Source organism: Miscanthus floridulus, chromosome 4 (assembly GCF_019320115.1).
Source record: "Miscanthus floridulus cultivar M001 chromosome 4, ASM1932011v1, whole genome shotgun sequence".
NCBI lineage: Eukaryota > Viridiplantae > Streptophyta > Magnoliopsida > Poales > Poaceae > Miscanthus > Miscanthus floridulus.
Window position 1 is genome coordinate 15,278,519 of NC_089583.1, and position 19,546 is coordinate 15,298,064.

Genomic DNA, 19,546 nt, shown 5'->3' on the forward strand with positions numbered 1-19,546 from the left:
GATCAAAGTCATATAAAAGATACTATTTATGATATACGATAAGTACCATTAAATTATTATTAAATATATTTCTATAGTAAATCTAGACGGTGATATAAATTTTATGGATATTTGGTTAAAGGTAAGCTAGTTTGACAAGCTAGTTTGACTTGCATAATTTCATTCTTTTATGGATACAGGGAGTATCTATTTTGGTATTACAGAGGTATTCACTCATTTTGATGGATGATCTGGTTGATTTTTAGCCACAAATGCAAGAAGACGGGTCCAAGGGACGAGAAAAATGAAACCTACCTTGTAGATTTGAATTTCGAAACAAAGATAAATCTGGAGCAATTAATAACGAATCAGATCCTACCCTCCAAATCCAAATGGACCGCCTGCAGGCTGCCGGAGCAGCAGAAGGAGAAGTGGTCAGTGGAGAACCGAAACAAAGCCGCGGATTTAGGGCCATTCCTCCGTTTCCAAAAAAAACCCACCCATCGCCTCGGCAGTTTTGGCGAGCAAGAGCGGCAAGGGGGCGGCCTGCTTGTCGGCGTGGTGGCCTGGTGGGTGTGGCGGCCAGCGCGCCCGTGGGAACGGGGGAAATTTTGGGTTTTCGGGGCCGCCGCGCTCGTCTCCCGCCAAAAGCCTCCGCCTCTCCACGTGCTCCCCGCCTCGCCGCCGCGCGCCGCAGCAGCCACAGCCGAGACCGAAACCCCGAAACCGGGGGCGACGGCCTGAACGGCGCGCGCTATAAAACACCCCTCGTCCCAGCGCTCCCCCGGTTCGACTCCCCTTTCCGCCCGCCCGCCCGCTTGTCGCCTTGCTCCGTCCCCCGCGCACGCGCCTCCCGTGCCGCCCGCCCTCGGCGCCGCCGGCGAGGGCGACGCCGCATCGGTAAGTCCGCCTCCGCCCGCCTCCTCGGTTAGTTTCCTGCGTTGTTGGTCGGGGCTGTCGGCGGAGTTTTGGGGAGTTTCGAGGAGGGGATCCGCTTAATACCGTGCCAATGGCACGTTCGAGAAAAAAAGAGAGGAAGGGATCCGCTTGGTCCCGTCGGCGAGCCGCGCGGCCGCGCCGCAGCCGTCGCTCGAGTTCTCCGTCCTGGTGGGGATTTAACCATTCCGGAGGATTGGGTTCCGGATTTCCCGTTTGGTGGTGGTGCTGATGCTCGCGCTCGAGTCATGTGGCGATTTCGGCGCGGATTCGAGGGAATCACCTTCGAGAGTTCTGTCGGATTGTTCCAGTTCCGTCGGAGTGTTCCTCTTTCCGGAGGATTGGCTTCCGGATTTCCCGCTTTGGTGATGGTGGTGCTGCTCGCGCTCTAGTCATGTGGCAATTTCGGTGCGGATTTGAGGGGAATCACTCTCAAGAGTTCCGTCGGATTGTTCCAGTTCCGTTGGAGTGTTGCTCAGCTTCGTCTTGGGGGGTTTGGTATAGGATTGTTTTATTTTCAGCGTGGCTGTTGCGATTTTGTACTACTTTTGTGCTGCGGTAGTGTAGGGATTTATGCAGAAATGCAGGATCTGGGGCTGGATTAACCAGGCGAATCACATCGTTTGCTTCGCTTTCCCCTTCCTGTTAAGTGAGGACCGTCGATTAGTGCGCTGTTGATTTGGGAGTCGTGCGCTTCCCCTTTTCAACCATTTTTGCTCCATTTTTCCCCTCTACGTCTCATATCGTGGGTTTTGGACTTGTGCGAGCTCTGGAGGTTAGGTTTGTATTCGGGTGCAGGGGCCGTGGATTCAGGGCCATTCCGTTGTGCTTAAGTTTGTGAAGTTCACAGCTCCAAGTATTCCTGGTAGTATGTAGGGGTTTAGGATATTGCTCCATTTTTTTTGGCTACATCTCACATTGTGGGTTTTGGACTTCTGGTGCGAGCTCTGGAGGTTAGGTTTGTATTCGGGGTGCAGGAGCCGCGGATTCAGTGCCATTCCGCTGTGCGTAAGTTTGTGAAGTTCACAGCTCTCAGAATTCCTGGTAGAATGTAGGGGTTTAGGAGATTGTTTGGAGAGATCTTTTGGGGTGGTTGGGTGGAAGTTCAGGGTCAGTGAATGCTTGCTTTACTGTGCCTGTAACTCTGCAGATTTGGGGATACCCTCATGTTTGTAAGTTTTAAATCTGTGTAGTTCAGGGCTGCAGTGGCTGCTATCTGTAATTCTTTGTATGTGGTATATTCCGCGTAGAGGTTTAGGGAGAGATATTTTGGAGTGGTTGAGTGGAGGTTTGCGCTGCATTGGTTAACCTTTTGCCCATCCCGTCTTTCTCAGTAATAGTGCAGGCTGCTTTTGCCTTATTTGTCATCTCCTAGTGTCCAGCTAAGTAGATTACCCCTAGTGTACTGCTTTTGATATTGTAATGTTACTGCAATGCAGGAGCAGCAGATCTTTGCGTGGGATTCCTGTTCTTCCCCATCAATCGCTTGCCACACCAGTACCCCAGCACTAATTGCCTTCAGCTGGTGATTTTCTTCTTCATTCTACTCGGTATTTGCACGTTGCACTCTGTCTTCTCAAGCTGCTGAGCTGTTTCAGTGATTTTTGTTGTGCTGTTTAGATGTAGTGAATGTGGGTTTGCCACCAATGACTCATGAACTGTCTGAGTGTGCTTTTATTGTACCAATGTTTACAGTGGAATGCTCTGGCTTTTACATGTCACTTTAGAGGCTGTAACATGACATGAGCGCTGTTCTATACTGGGAACACACTGGGTGTTGGGTTCGTGGTGTGGGGCGTTTGATACTTGAAAAATAAAAATAAAATGAATGTATTCAGGTGAGGGCCGAGCTTGGCTAGCTGGGTGCTTTCTTTTTTCCCCCAAATTGTTTTATCTAATTTAAATGGTTTCATCTTTTTTAAAGCTGAAGTGCAGTGATTTATTTGTGCTCTTATCTCCTACTCTCCTTGTTCCAAATTGTATGTCAGTTCTGGCTTTTCTAGATACATTGTTTTTGCTATGCACCTATATATATAGGCTATGTCTAGATACATATGTATCTTGAAAGGCCAAAACAACTTATAATTTGGAATAGAGGGAGTAGTAGGTAATCAGAGCACTGTATCAGGGCCAGTATTGCTGCATAAGACAGATAACATAGTGCCATTGTATCACGTTTTGTTGTAATTCCCAGTTCTTGTCATTAGATTGCTTTTTATTCTGCTTTCTCTAAATAATTTGCCTTGGGTGTGAAATATACCAAATGAGGCCAAATTAGTTATATGCTCCTTTCATGATTGTATGATTTCTATCTTGGCACTAAACCTATCATTTATGTGGTTAATGCTATAATGTTGATCTCTATTCTTCTGTTTTTATAGATAATGGCTGTTAGTAATTATTCTTGTGCTTCTACACGATTTAGAGTGCAGAGCAGTTGAGGATGACTCATGTATCTGTTTCTTGTGCAAGTTTTTCAGTTAATGTTGAGTGCATACCTCTGGTTTATGTCTTGATAATGACTTGACAACAATCTGTTCTATGGCCTGTTATAGTTCCACCTGAAGCAGTAGGTGTACTTAGTTCTATTCAGAACATATGTTATAGCAACCTAGTGTGCTTGATTTCTGTGCGTGCTTTTACAAAAGGAAATATTCTGCTATTTATTGCTGTGACCTTGTAGCTTAAACTTTTTATGGACTTCATTCATACAAAATGCTGCTTGACGTTAGTGCCGAACGTACCGTAGGCTCAGAAATCATTTTGGGCGCATCTGGTTGTACTCCAAGGTGACGTGGATCAAGCGGAAGCTCAATTCGATATGTTTGGAGATAGTTTTAATCTCGGCAGAAGATAGGTGCATGGTTTGTGCCGAAACTACCATGGGCATGAAATCGTTTTAGGCACACACGATGGTACACCTAGGTAATGTATGTCAAGTGGAAGCTTGTTTTGGTCCATTAGGAGATAGTGTTAGTCTCGGCACAAGATAAGTGCATGGTTTATGCCGAACGTACCATAGGCTCGGATAGAAATCGTTTTGGAGATAGGTGCTTTGGGCACACTTGATGCTACTCCTAGGTGATGTATGTCAAGTGTGCTTGATTTCTGTGCGTGCTTTTACAAAAGGAAATATTCTGCTATTTATTGCTGTGACCTTGTAGCTTAAACTTTTTATGGACTTCATTCGTACAAAATGCTGCTTGTCTGCAGCTTGTATTGCATCACATTTCTGTTGCATGCCACTCTAAACACGAATGGACACTTTTTTGATGATATGCTTAAAATTAGAACTTTAACTTAGACTATGCCTGGCTGAACCATTTCACTATACTTTATTTTTGAGTGAGTAGCATAGAAGTATGCCCCCTTATCTTTTTTACTTTTCATAATTTGTATTTCTTATTGTCATTTCACGTATTTCTTATTATCTGAGCTGCAGTTGGATTTCCTGCATTTATTTGGTAGTTCTTGACATGGCTGACTAACATTAAATTTACAGGGGGGACATGGTGAAAACTCCGAGATCTCCTGTTACCACAGGTCTTGTTCTGAATTACCTAGTTTATTTGTTCTTGGATTACTTCAAGTTTTGGTAGCTTTAGTTCTCTCAACATTTTGAGGAATACAGTGTAATGTGTACTATTTTGTTCCCTGTTGATTACACCTCTACTTCCATAAAAGTTCAAAATCTGCCCTTCATAGCAAAAGCAAGTATATGTTATACCTTTTGCGCCAAAGTTTGTAAACCATCACAATGTTCACCCTTGTTGGAGCTGCTAGTGGTTTTGCACATGTTGTGTTATTAGCTCGATATAGAAAGTGCTTTGTTGACTTTCTTTATCTTTTGCTTGTGCTTAGTTGTGGCAGTGGAAATGGTACAGGTTGGTGATGTGGCCGTCTAACATGAATTTCCCTACGCTGCTTGCCTTATCTTACAAAATTAGATCTAGCAGTTATGGCCATTCTAGGTGCAGCAGGAGGCAATGCTAAGCTTCAAAGTGTGATACTGTGATTGTGATGGTGGCAATGGCGAGGTCGGCCATCATTGGTGGTGATGGAGCAACAAGTACTAGCCACTTTGTAGAAAACTCATGTGGTCCCTAGCATGGTCATTTGACTTAATCATTAACTAGATAATACACTGATGAATGAACCAATGTAACACTTAAGTGGAAGTTTATTATTGCATCTGTAGAGTATTGTGATGCAAATACATGTATTCTTCTTGCAACAACCACATGGTAAAACCACTTTTTTTAGGCGTAAGGAACTTCTCTAAGAAATCTTTCTCAAAACTAATCTTTTATGCGATGTCTTATATGGCAAGAAAGAATTGACAACAATATATAGCATATACTCTGTGGTGTCTATTATGGAAGGGGAAAAACTGTTGCAATGGTATAAATTATGGGTCACATAGATTTTTGAGATCCAAGCGTTATTTTGCCAAATCCTGCCATTGCACCTACAACCTCTAATGTGGAAATAATCGTATTTCAAAACACCAAGTGGTTAGAGGAAATGACAGTCGCTACACCATACATTGTATTTTATTTTACTTATTAATAAAATACTCAACATGTGTCCATCCATATTCAAGTATCATACTACTCACCTATAAAAATCATTTATATTAATCAAATACAATTTTATTTTTACAGGGATTTTATACATTGGTGGAAATTAGACTATTCAAGTTTAATTGCTGAGTAATTTAACTCTGAAAAGAGAATTTAGCTCCAATTTAGCAAATTCTTCTCACTAGAATCAAGCTTTGATATTACCAAGGCATTCATTTTTTTTTATTTGGAGTTCCAAAATTATTTGGATTATGTTCTATTTGGATTCTAGCATTATATGTCTATCTAATGTTTAAACTGAATGTGGTATGATGGCAATATAAATGTTTCTTTCTTTTACTCTGAGCACTGCTCACTTTTTTTTGGTCAAAAAGCTTCCTATTTATATGATATAATATATTTTTAGCGTGGAAAATTTGGTTTTGTGTTACGAAAAATAATTAAGATATATACCAGTAGAACAATACATTACTTTTTAATACCATCAAAGTTGTTTTTTATCTAGTTTACTACGTCTGTCTGTTAGAATTGTTTTCTTATTCTTATTTTCCATTAATAGAATTATAAGCTCCCTCGATTGCTCCTGTCTTTAACCATGCAGCCTAGCAGCACATACACTTTCCTTTTGCACTGGAGTTCTATTCCCTGCTGTGTTTATGGATCTTTGACATCATTGATGGCATTAAACTTTGAGTCAGGCACTTACTGATCTCCACCTGGAACTATGGCATATGGTTTCTATATTCTTCATCCCATTTTCCTTCCTTTCCGTTCATCATTGCTTTCTCAAACCTTCCCTGAATCCACCAAATTTCTTAAAACAAATGCATGTACCTGTGCATTTTTGAGCTCCACACACAGACACTCGAAAAAAAGCTCTATGAGCATCTTCTTCCCTATCAGACTGGGTGATGCATGGCACAACCTTATTGAACCATGCCTCCCCTGTCCTGTTCTCCAACCATGCTGCACACCTTTCATTTGTCATATACTCAAAGTTCATATAAAAAAAACCCATCGGATCAATGCCAAATCCATGCTAGTTAAAAGATAACTACGTGGAGTCGATGCTTCTTCCCACAATGTAGTCTTCACATTAGAGCACCTAGGTGTGGCGTTCCCCTCCCGGGTTCGAGCCCTGGTGGTGCACGCACCTCCCTGGTTGGTAACGGGGTAGGTGGTTCTTGTGGCCGTCAATGAAGCAAGTGTACATGAGGTTCTTGCCTGCTGTCCGTGGTTCGATTGGTCCCTACCTTAAGACTAAGTCAATGGGATGTCTCTCTCCTTGATCAAGTTAGTTGGAAATGGAGTCATCCCAGTATCCTGCAGTCTGACCCAAATATCTTTCCCGAGTTGTGACAACCAGTGTTACCCAGACATCTGGGCACCTTTTTTTTTTTTGCTGAGTCAGAAACCTTACTGTCCCCCCCCCCCCCCCCCCCCCCCCCCCCCCAAAAAAAAAAAAAAAAAAGACGCCCACACCCATGTCGTACGCCAATACCTGCGTTAGCCCTTGTGTCCCATGTGACACTGGTGACAACTTGCTGCTAAACTACTTGGCATTTGTGTGCTTGTTTATCCACCCATAATGGTAGTGTCAGTTGAGGCAGAATCTTCCTTTATAGGCAAAGTATATGAATTGATAATACCATTTCCGTTTACAAATTTCACATGAACTATTGGGGTTGATATTGCAACTATGATAACAGAGGTATGTTGAGCGTTCAGTAAGATTCAAGCCATGGTTGGGAACTATTTCTTTTGTCCAAGGGTAGATTGGTAGATTAATTACATAAGCTCTATGGTATTCCAGTTGCTTATATTATTTTTTTCTTTCTATTCTTGGATTGGGCCGAATATTAACTGTCTACCTTTTAGAACATGGTCTCCTGACGTAATGTTGTGACTCATGTAGTTTTAGATTTAGTAAAGGAAGCACTATTTACAGGCTACAGCTCCATTTTTTTACCACGAATTATATTTTGGAAGAAATAAAGGCGTTTCTAAATGATCTTTTGTCTTAATTATTGTCTTTGTTGCTGCACTTCACAGGCCTATATTTTTCTAGTTACTGATAGCAAGCATTAATAACGGTTTGATGTTTGGTCAATATTTATTCTGTTCCTTAAATCTAGTCAGTCACCTAAGCCTTCCCTTTTTTGTTGAATTTATGTTTTGTCTGCATCTCTGGCCTGAGCGTTTCTTTTCTTCGTGTTCACTGTTCAGTGCTGTTATTTTAACTTTTGTTCCCCCATATAGCTGATTGATATGCTGACCAATGATTTTTCAGGAACAAGAAGATGCAGAGCAAAGCCACAAAAGAAGGAAGAGGAATCCGCAGAAAACAGCAAACTGGAGAGTGGATCTCAGGATGCAACAGAAGAGGTGCATCATGGAGTCGAAAAAGGTGGACATGTTACCCGCAAGAGACCAAGGAGAGCAGCAGCCTGTTCTGATTTCAAAGAGAAATCCATACGCTTATCCGAAAAAAAGTCTGTTGTCATGGTCAAGAAGAATCGGATGGAGGAAGAAGAAATAGATGCTGTGAATCTGACAAAACTTGGACCAGAAGATCCACCACCTTGCCGGAAGTTGATTGATTTCGTCTTGCATGATGCAGAAGGGAACCCACAACCCTTTGAAATGTCAGAAATTGATGACTTCTTCATAACAGCTCTTATCATGCCCATGGATGATGACCTAGAAAAAGAGCGTGAAAGAGGAGTACGCTGTGAAGGATTTGGGCGAATTGAGGACTGGAATATTTCTGGTTATGATGAAGGTACTCCTGTAGTCTGGGTGTCAACTGATGTTGCTGATTATGAATGTGTGAAACCAGCAACCAATTACAAATCTTATTTTGACCACTTCTATGAGAAGGCTCAGGTCTGTGTTGAAGTTTTCAAAAAGCTTGCAAAATCATTTGGTGGGAATCCTAACCAGGGTCTGGATGAATTGCTTGCTAGTGTTGTTCGGTCAATTAATGCCATGAAAGGATATAGTGGAAATATGAGCAAAGATTTGGTGATCTCCATTGGAGAATTTGTATACAACCAACTTGTTGGTTTGGATGAGACATCAAGCAATGATGATGAGAAGTTTGCTACCCTGCCAGTTCTTCTTTCTCTAAGAGACCAGTGCAGATCTAGGGTGGAACTGACCAAGCTGCCCTCTAACATCTCGAACACGAGTCTGAAAATTAAGGACAAAGAGTGTGAAGAGACAGCAGAAGATGATGATGATGATGCAAAATTAGCTAGATTACTTCAACAAGAAGAAGAATGGAAAATGATGAAGAAACAGAGGGGTAGGCGTGGAACACCATCCCAGAAAAATGTCTACATAAAAATAAGTGAAGCTGAGATTGCCAATGACTATCCCCTTCCTGCATACTATAAGCCATTTAGCCAAGAAATGGATGAATACATATTTGATAGCGATGACAGCATGTTTTCTGATGATGTGCCAGTGAGGATACTCAATAACTGGACTCTGTACAATGCAGATTCCAGGCTTATGTCTTTGGAATTGATCCCTATGAAATCAGGAGCAGAAAATGATGTGGTTGTCTTTGGATCTGGATTCATGAGAGATGATGATGGCAGTTGCTGTTCTACAGCTGAGTCTGCGAAATCGTTGTCTTCCTCTAGCAAAGCTGACCAACAGGATGCAGGAGTCCCTATTTATTTGAGCCCAATCAAAGAATGGCTTATAGAGTTTGGTGGATCAATGATTTGTATAACCATTCGGACTGATGTGGCCTGGTAAGTACCCTCAGCTACTTTCTTTCAGCACACTGCTTCATTATGCAGTCATTAACTGTGTTCTTAGCAGTTGTAGCACTGAATCCTCTCATACCATTTGAAGATCACTTTTAGTTCTTTTCATCTTTACTCCATTACAACTTACATTTAGAGTGTGGTTTCAGGTACAAACTACGCCAACCAACAAAACAATATGCTCCATGGTGTGAGCCTGTACTGAAAACAGCAAGGCTTGCTGTTAGCATCATCACCCTGTTAAAAGAGCAGAGTCGTGCCTCAAAGCTTTCTTTTGCTGATGTCATAAAAAAAGTAGCTGAATTCGACAAAGGGAATCCTGCATTTATATCTTCTAACATTGCTCTTGTTGAGAGGTATGTTGTGGTGCATGGACAGATAATATTGCAGCAGTTTGCAGATTTTCCAGATGAGACTATCCGTCGGAGTGCATTTGTCAGTGGTCTTTTATTGAAGATGGAACAGAGGAGGCATACAAAGCTAGTTATGAAGAAAAAAACTCAAGTAATGAGGGGAGAGAATCTGAATCCAAGTGCAGCAATGGGTCTGGCATCAAGGAGAAAAGTGATGCGTGCAACAACAACCAGGTTGATCAACAGAATCTGGAGTGAATACTATGCACATCATTTCCCTGAAGATTCCAAGGAGGGAGATGGAAATGAAACAAAAGAAATTGATGATGAACAAGAAGAAAATGAAGACGAGGATGCTGAAGATGAAGGGCAGATTGAAGAGGAGAAGATCTCAAAGACTCCACCATCAACACGGTCCCGGAAGTTGCTATCACAAACTTGTAAGGAAATAAGATGGGAAGGTGAAACATCTGGGAAAACATCGTCTGGAGAAACTCTATACAAATGTGCTTATGTTAGAGAACTCAGAATACCTGTTGGTGGAACAGTGGCGCTAGAAGATGATTCAGGAGACACAGTCATGTGTTTTGTTGAGTACATGTTTCAGAAAAGTGGTGGTGCAAAAATGGTTCATGGGAGGATTTTGCAAAATGGTTCACATACAATTCTTGACAATGCTGCAAATGAGAGGGAGGTTTTCTTAACTAATGATTGTTTAGAATTCAAATTAGATGACATCAAGGAATTGGTAGCTGTTGATATTCAATCGAGACCTTGGGGTCACAAGTATAGAAAAGAGAATGCTGAAGCTGATAAAGTTGAGCAGGCCAAAGCAGAAGAGAGAAAGAAAAAGGGCCTGCCCATGGTATATTTCTGCAAAAGCTTATACTGGCCTGAGAAGGGTGCCTTCTTTGCCCTCCCCCGTGATAAAATGGGTCTTGGTAGTGGTGTATGTAGCTCTTGTGATCAGATAGAGCCAGATTCTGATGAATTGAAAGTACTCTCGAAGACCAGCTTTGTCTACAGAAAGGTTACATATAATGTCAATGACTTTTTATACATAAGGCCTGATTTTTTCTCTGAAGATGAGGATCGTGCAACCTTCAAGGCTGGACGAAATGTGGGCCTAAAGCCCTATGCAGTTTGTCAAATATTGGCCATCCCTGAAGGAGCTGGATCTAAAAAACTCAATCCAGCATCAGCAAATATCAGTGCTAGAAGATTTTACAGACCAGATGACATTTCTTCAGCCAAAGCCTATGCATCTGACATCAGAGAGGTCTTCTTTTTCTATCTTATATGTTTGATTTATCTTATCCATAATGTCATTGTTACTTTATTTTCTCAAACATGTGTGAGCAAATCCTAGAGTCCTGAGAATGGTCATTCTTGTATTTTTTTCTTGTTAACTTTTGTTTCTTCGATTCAGGTCTACTATAGTGAAGATGTAACTGATGTGCCTGTGGATATGATAGAGGGAAAATGTGAGGTTAGAAAGAAGAATGATCTTGCAAGTTCAGACCTTCCAGTGATGTTTGAGCATGTATTTTTCTGTGAACTTATATATGACCGTGCCAGTGGAGCTCTCAAGCAGGTTAGCTGTACTTTACTGAAGTTGCTGTTCTGATTCATTAGTGATAGTTTTGATAGTTCCCTGAATGTGTGTTCTGTGTCTGGAGCAGTTGCCTCCAAATGTTAGGTTTATGTCTATGGTGCAAAAGGTAACAACTGCTTCGAAAAAGAACAAAGGAAAGCAGATCTGTGAGACTGATCAAATAGATTCAGGTAAATGGTTGGATGTGCCAAAAGAGAACCGTCTAGCTACTCTTGACATTTTTGCTGGCTGTGGAGGTTTATCAGAAGGGCTGCAGCAAGCTGGTATGTATTGTTAACACTAATGCTGTTTATCATGAACATGATGACCATCAGAAAATATTTTTCTCATTGTTCAATGCTGTAGGTGTATCTTTTACAAAATGGGCAATTGAATATGAAGAGCCTGCTGGTGAAGCATTTAGCAAAAATCATCCAGAGGCTGTGGTCTTCGTGGATAACTGCAATGTGATTCTAAAGTAAGTGCAAATTGTTTGATGCCATTATTATGCTTTTGTTGCAGAACAGAACCAATATTTTTGGTAATGCAGGGCAATTATGGATAAATGTGGGGATGCTGATGATTGCATTTCAACTTCTGAAGCTGCTGAACAAGCAGCAAAACTTCCTGAAGTGAACATTAATAACCTTCCAGTCCCTGGTGAAGTAGAATTCATAAATGGTGGTCCTCCGTGTCAGGTTTGTTATTATCTACAGTTCTACATATAGACCAGAAAATCATCAGTCACCTGTTCAGTTTCTTAAATCAAATGCTTGAATTGTTTATTCTTTTCTTATCAGGGATTCTCTGGGATGAATAGATTCAACCAAAGCCCATGGAGTAAAGTTCAGTGTGAGATGATTCTAGCATTCCTCTCATTCGCAGAGTATTTCCGTCCCAGGTTATTTCTTTTAGAAAATGTTAGGAACTTTGTTTCCTTCAACAAAGGGCAGACCTTCCGTTTAGCAGTTGCATCTCTTCTGGAGATGGGATACCAGGTATTTCTTCTGTTCATTCATTATCTGCTAAGACCTGCAGCTTACACTTTTTGTTTTGTAGTGGTTTAAATCTGTATACTCAGAAATTGTTTGCCATTTGGTTAGGTCCGGTTTGGAATTCTAGAAGCAGGGGCTTTTGGTGTTGCTCAGTCCAGGAAAAGGGCATTTATTTGGGCTGCTGCACCTGGAGAGATGCTTCCTGATTGGCCAGAGCCGATGCATGTGTTTGCTAGCCCTGAGCTGAAGATAACACTGCCTGATGGCCAATACTATGCAGCTGCCAGAAGCACTGCTGGTGGAGCGCCTTTCCGTGCGATTACTGTTAGAGATACAATTGGGGATCTGCCTAAAGTGGAAAACGGTGCCAGCAAACTCACAGTTGAGGTAACTGCTGCTCTGAACCATCTATTTTCATTTTTCTCTATGAGCATGCCAAATGAGCTACTGGTTATCTTGTGCAGTATGGAGGTGAGCCTGTGTCTTGGTTCCAGAAGAAGATAAGAGGGAATATGATGGTATTGAATGATCACATATCCAAGGAGATGAACGAGCTGAACCTCATAAGGTGCCAACACATTCCGAAACGACCAGGTTGTGACTGGCATGACCTACCAGACGAGAAGGTAATGTCCTGAAATCTGTTGTTATTTTCATTCTGTCCATGGAGCACTGACCCATGCTATGCTTACAGGTGAAGCTGTCAAATGGGCAGATGGCTGACCTGATACCTTGGTGCCTGCCCAACACAGCCAAGAGGCACAATCAGTGGAAAGGGCTGTACGGGAGGCTGGACTGGGAAGGCAACTTCCCCACATCTGTCACAGATCCCCAGCCAATGGGCAAGGTCGGCATGTGCTTCCACCCTGACCAGGACAGGATCATCACGGTCCGGGAATGCGCCCGGTCTCAGGTAATCTGCTCTACATCCATTTCCATCTGCAAAGAAATGATAATGACACTCAGGATTACCTGTCTAATATGATCCAATCTTTGCCGTGCAGGGCTTTCCTGACAGCTACGAGTTTGCGGGCAACATCCAGAACAAGCACCGGCAGATTGGCAATGCTGTGCCCCCGCCTCTTGCCTATGCGCTCGGGAGGAAGCTGAAGGAAGCCGTTGACAACAAGCGTCAGGAAGCTGGTGTGGGTGTGCCTGCACCATGAGAGGAGCTTCCCTTCCATGGCTCATGAAGCCAAACGCTGAGGTCGTCTTTAGAAACAGCGAAGGGCAGAGTAGCCTGTCATGTCATGTCTGAAGTCTGAACTGCAGTAACTATGCGAGTTCATGGTTTATCAGTCTTATGGACTCCCTGAGTGTATATGCTAGAAAGTGTTGATTGCTGATTGGTACCCTGATTCAGGGTAGTGGTTATTATATTAAAAACTTTTGAGAAAATCTAATGTATTGTGGTTGCCTTGCGCTCATACAGCTATATACAAGCACCATGGTTTTCATATCTGTGCTATAATGGTGTGGACTTTCAAGTGCAAACTATTGCATTTGTTTTTCATTCCTCAATGTCAAGCAGTGCAGGCGAAACCGTGTCTGTAATGGTGGTTGCTGACTCATTGGTTGAGATGGGTGGAAAACAGTAGATGCGTTGTGGTTATTTTTGTCCCATTTATTTTGCGAGACAGCGGCACTTCCAAACAGCTAATTGCCTAATTGCAGTCTTCTGAACTCCTGGGTCTTTAGTTCCCGAAAATGGTACAAACAAAACTTTATGAAAGAGGTTCAGAGGCCGCTTATCTTATGTTGCTACTAATTTATTTACGAGACTTTATGGAAATTATTAAGTGCAATGGAACAGATGATCCGTGTTTGGATCGGAGTCAGGACTGGTGTCACTAGGACTCCTTGATCAGTTCGAATTCCATCAAGAGAAACAAGTCATCAAGAGGCAGAAGAATATACAACAGGCTGTCTGAAGTAACACCATGGTTAATCAACGAGACAAGCATCACACACCGTTAGTTTTTTCTTTTATCAACGACGACCCGTTTCAATTTCTGCATATAGAACAAGAAGAGTACACAAATAACTGAACTTCAGTTTGAGGCTTTCAGCAGACATCACTACTTCGGATCATATAGACTGGATACACTTCCATAGTTCTATACTGCAAACTCAGCTAATCCATCGCTTGAAATAAACAGAAATCAAGAGAAAATTTCGTTTCTTTTCAACTGGAAAATCACTTCCAGGGAGGCAGGGACTCATAACGCGAGGACGCGAGGAGTTTGACGAAACGTGTCATGGAGTCAGCTGGGAATATAAAACGTACGTTATGCTCTGATGGTTGCCTGTTGGATCTTCTATTCATGCGGGTGGTATATACGGTTGTGAATTTTGGTAGAGGAATGCTGGACGCACTTCTTCATCGAGGTCAAATGTGCCTCAAATGAGAAAGAAGACTGGTCTCAAGAAAAATTGAGGAAATACAGAAGGTTATATATACGAGTGTAAAACAAAAACCTATTGAACAAAAGAAGTGGACATCAAATGATATTTAAACAAAAGCCAGGGCTCATAGTGATCATGTGCCTTTAGTTTCAAATTTGAATAGTGGTGAGAGAAAGAAACCTAGTATCTTTAGGTTTGAGAAATGGTGGCTTGAACAACCTGATTTCAGGGAACTAGTGTTGAAGGTGTGGAATATAAACTGTGCCTTCACTCAGGGGCGAAGCCAGGATAAAATGTTATTGGGGTCGGTACGAATACAGTACTTGGAGCAACTCTAAGAGTACCCTATTTTTTTTTCAAAAACATGGTGTTTTTCAACTCTAAAAAAGGTATTGGGAGAAGAATGAAGGTCATCTCTAATAGTTTCCAATAAACCACTTTCACAAAATCAAATTTTAGTCCCATGAGGATTTTTTTTGCAATATCTTTTTTTTTTGCATGAGCAGATCGATGAAGTTTACCTCGTCATAGGTCGGTGGCGGCGAAGATCTTTTAGGTCCCGTTTGGTTTTAGGAATCAAGAGGAATTAAAAAATAATCTAATAATAAAATAGAAAGCACTTTCTAATAATAAAACACTCCCTAAATTATATAAGCTGCAAATCATGAACCCGAGAGCTCTAAAACGACGAGGACACGAAATGGATATGGACCGAGGAGGAGCGAGTAGAGAGAGAAACTAAACCATCAATCGGTGCAAAGGTCAGCCGTGCTTGATGCACGTCAATGAACTGGGCTATTACTTTATTGGGCGCTTGTCATCCAGGCTGACTGCAGCTTGCCAGCTGCTGTGTTCGGTGCGCTGGGGTCAAATTATTTTTTTGCCGGGGTCTGCACCAGTAAAAATTCATAGAGTACCTGTGGGCTAGCCGAGTCGTCGAGGTCTGCCGACCCCGATGGCACAACGTAGCTCCGCCCCTGCCTTCACTGATCCCTTAGACATTTGGCAATTTAAGATTAGGCTCCTTAGAAAGAAGGCTAAGGGGTGGTCCTGGAATAGAAATGCTGAGGTGAAAAAACTTAAGCTTCAACTCCTTAAGGAGTTTGATGTGCTAGACATTAAACAGGAGAAGGGGTGGCTAAATCAACAAGAAAAAGGCCAGAATGGATAACATTACCAATGAGCTGGAAGCCTTGTGGAAGTTAGAGAAAATAAAAGTTAGACAGAGATCTAGGGATAGGAAGATTAAGGAAGGTGATAGGAACACAACCTATTTCCAGGCTGTAGCCAATCAGAGAAATAGGAAAAAACATATTCCTGGTCTTGAGGGACCGGAGGGGTGGATTGATGATAATGACACCATGCTTGGGAATGCTGTTGATTTCTATAAGAATCTTTTTGGAGAGGAGGAAGATAATGGTGTGAAGTTGGGGAGTGATTTTTGGGAGGAGGAAGAGAAGGTGTCCTCTTGTGAAAATGATATGCTGGAGGCACCTTTTTCTGAGGAAGAGGTTAAAGAAGCAGTGTTTGGTTCTTATGCTGAGGGGGCTCCAGGACCTGATGGGTTTTCTTTTTTATTCCATTAGGTGTTTTGGGATGTTATTAAGAAGGACCTGATGGCTCTAGTGAATAGTTTCGAGCAAAATCAATTAAATATGGACAGGTTGAATTTTGCTATGATCACTCTTATACCTAAGGAACCTGAGGCTAAAACTCTTAAGAAGTTTAGGCATATTAGCCTTATTAATTGTAGTTTCAAGATCTTTGCTAAGTTGCTTAACAATAGGCTGGTTAAAGTTGCTAATAGATTGATTGCATCAAACTAAACTGCCTTTATTAAAGGCAGGTATATTCTTGAAAGTGTAGTGGCTGTTCATGAAATAATTCATGACATCCACATAAAGAAAGAGTCAGGTATTATTCTGAAGTTAGACTATGAGAAGGCGTATGACAGGCCGGAGTTTTTTTAGATGAGATGTTAGAGTCAAGAGGGTTTGGCTCTAAGTGGAGGTACTGGGTGAAAAAAGTGGTCCAAGGTGGGTCCATTTGCATTAGGATTAATGATGAGAACAACACTTTCTTTAAACCAGGGAAGGAATTAAGACAAGGGGATCCCCTGTCTCCCCTCCTCTTTAACCTGGTAGCAGATGTGTTTTCTAGGATGCTCATGAGAGCTGCTAAAGTTAATCTCATTTCTGGTCTTTTGCCTCAAACTGAACTTGGGGGTATTATTAGCCTTCATTATGCGGACGACACTTTGCTTTTTTTTAGAATAATTTGGACAAAGCTGCTAATTTGAAATGGTTACTTGTTTGTTTTCAACAATTATCTGGTATGAAAATCAATTATGACAAGAGTGATCTCTTGGTAGTTGGGGTTGATGAAGATAGGGCCAATGAATTTGCTAGAATTTTCTGTTGTAAAAGGAGTAGCTTTCCAATTAAATATTTGGGAGTTCCTCTGCATTTTACTAAGTTAAGAAAAGAAGATTTGCAGTGTCAAAAGGATTGCTGGCTGGAAAGGGAGACTTCTGTCCTATGCAGGCAGATTAACCTTACTTAAGTCTTGTTTGGCTAGCATCCCTGTTTACCTTCTTTCTGTTATCAAGTTTCCTAGGTGGGCTATTGACTTGATTAACACTCACATCATTTTCTATGGAACAATACCGAGGATAAACATAAGTATCATCTTGCTAATTGGCAACTTGTGTCTCAAAAAAAGGAGGTAGGTGGTCTAGGTGTTCCTGATCTGAGAAGCTTGAACATGGCTCTTCTAAGTTCTTGGATCTTTAGATACCATTTGAACTCTAATTCCATCTGGACCGGAATTGTTGATTTCAAGTACAAGACTAAGAAACCTAACATTTTTTGTTGCCCTGATGTGGGATCATCGCCCTTTTGGAAGGGGGTTTTGTGGGCTATGCAAGCTGCCCATATGGGCATTAGATGGGTGGTTGGTAATGGAGAAAAGATTAGGTTCTGGAAAGATCAATGGCTAGGGAACACTAGTTTAACCATTTTATTTTGGCCTCTGTATGTTATAAATGAGCAACAAGGGAAGTCAATTAAAGAAATTTGGAATGGTGAGGAGCTTCAGCTCTCTTTTAGGAGGAGGGTGTCTTAGAGGCTTATGCATATGTGGGAAGACTTAAGTTCTGTTGGGGAGAGTATAGTTTTGACAGATGAGGATGATCAAATTATGTGGAGTTTCAGCTCTTCTGGCCAGTACTCTGTCCAATCTTTATATGCTATAATAAACCATAGAGGTGTGGTTCCTGTGTTCGTACAGGCTGTTTGGAAATTGAGTATTCCTCCGAGGGTGCAATTTTTTCTTTGGTTGCTATCTAATAATAGACTTCTAACCAGAGACAATCTTGCTAAGAGGAGAGAGGTTAATGATCCAACTTGCTTATTCTGTGGAGAAAATGAGTCGATTACTCATCTTTTCTTTCAATGCTGTGTTGCTAAGCTTGTCTGGGATGCTGTGTCAGATTGGTTAAACAGGAGGGTGGGAAATGACTTTGAATCAGTAGCTTCTTTATGATTGTCAAATAAGAGACATATGGTCTGTAATATCATCTCTTCTGCGGTGATGTGGGTTCTATGGAAATTACGTAATTCTTTGTGTTTTCAGGGGGTGCCGTGGAGGGGAATGAAGATGGTGTTTGCAATGACTGGAAGGATGCTAAGAGGATGGTTACCAATGCTAAAAATGGATGTTCAGGAGAAAGTGGAGCAGGTGATTCTATTAATGGAGGCCGAAGCAGGCTCGTCGCCGCTGATCCAATGGAGGGTGGATTCTTCAGGGTCGGCTCCATCAAGTGTTCAGCGTTTGGAGGGCTCCAGCAATGTGATCAACCAATGTAATAGGGCTTAGTTTTGGTGCTCCGGTTCTGGGATTATGTCTGCTATGGCCGTTATGGCTTCTGTGCGTTTTTACGCGACTTACACTGAACTGACGTTGTTATCGTTTTATGGTAATAAAGCGGGGGAAACCTTTTATTCAAAAAAAAGATATTTAAACAGGAAACCCGGTACATATCTTCAGTGAGTGCCATCATGACTAACTGAACTGTCGAAAACCAGGCGTTTTTTCTTTGCTTTGAAAATGTTCGTCAGGTATGCATATAGAGCAACTTGCTGGTCACCACTTTTCCTTTGGTGGTCTACAAATTCCATGACTAATTGACATTCACATCTGAGAAAAAGGAACTAATACTCTAATAGACATCAGAGGAAGATTGGCTTATGGTGAGCAGAGACATCAATTTATACACGATTCAAAAAAAAAGAGACATCAATTTATACATAGCCACATATATTTTACGAGCATAAATTCTGCGTCACCGCAGAACACACAGATCATATGTGACGGTATTACTGCACTCCATAAAAGAGGCAGCACATTTCTGCCAAGGAAGGAACATTTGTATTGGACCCACATACATGGTTCCATGTGTAGTACTGAAATCACACATACAACCATCGGCATTATTTATTTGTTCATAAACATAAGTAGAGCACCAATAACATTGATCACTCTACTCCACACACAACGGAAAGGTCAACACGCTACACAGCAGTGCGGCACGCACCAAACCGAAGTCCACAAACACACCAGAGAAGAGCACAGCAATTGGCAGTAGCACGCATGAGAGCATATGTCTCATGCTGCTGTTGCACAAGCTGAAGGGAATTCAGCTGTTGGACTGAATTCTTGTTCGCTGGCTCTTATTTTATTTCACACCATCTTTTTCCAACAAGAGCACATAGGCATCAGTGATGGATGGATGGCTGGATCCATTGAGGAAGGCTGACAAAACAAACCAAAGCAAAGCAAACTAATGCAAACGTGACAGACCACAGGACACAAGCAAAAGCATGTCGGTCTTCCCTGCGCGCCCCGGTAGGCGCAGCCTAGC

The 19,546-nt window shown here is 41.9% G+C and overlaps 1 protein-coding gene across 2 annotated transcripts; it reads left to right on the plus strand.

The window, feature by feature from the left end:
• Positions 1-468: 468 nt before the first annotated feature.
• Positions 469-13,705, plus strand: LOC136549461 (DNA (cytosine-5)-methyltransferase 1B-like). 2 transcript variants are annotated; one of them, XM_066540750.1, is made up of 14 exons: positions 469-879; positions 2,355-2,465; positions 4,418-4,458; positions 7,789-9,262; positions 9,427-10,909; positions 11,060-11,224; positions 11,313-11,508; positions 11,591-11,702; positions 11,775-11,922; positions 12,025-12,222; positions 12,328-12,606; positions 12,684-12,845; positions 12,914-13,132; positions 13,224-13,705. In XM_066540750.1, exons 3-14 carry the CDS (start codon positions 4,425-4,427, stop codon positions 13,383-13,385), a joined length of 4,632 nt encoding a protein of 1,543 aa, XP_066396847.1. In that variant the 5' UTR covers positions 469-879; positions 2,355-2,465; positions 4,418-4,424; the 3' UTR covers positions 13,386-13,705. The 2 variants fall into 2 exon arrangements, with proteins under 2 accessions (XP_066396847.1, XP_066396846.1); XM_066540749.1 differs by having other exon boundaries at positions 2,355-2,440.
• Positions 13,706-19,546: the final 5,841 nt, after the last annotated feature.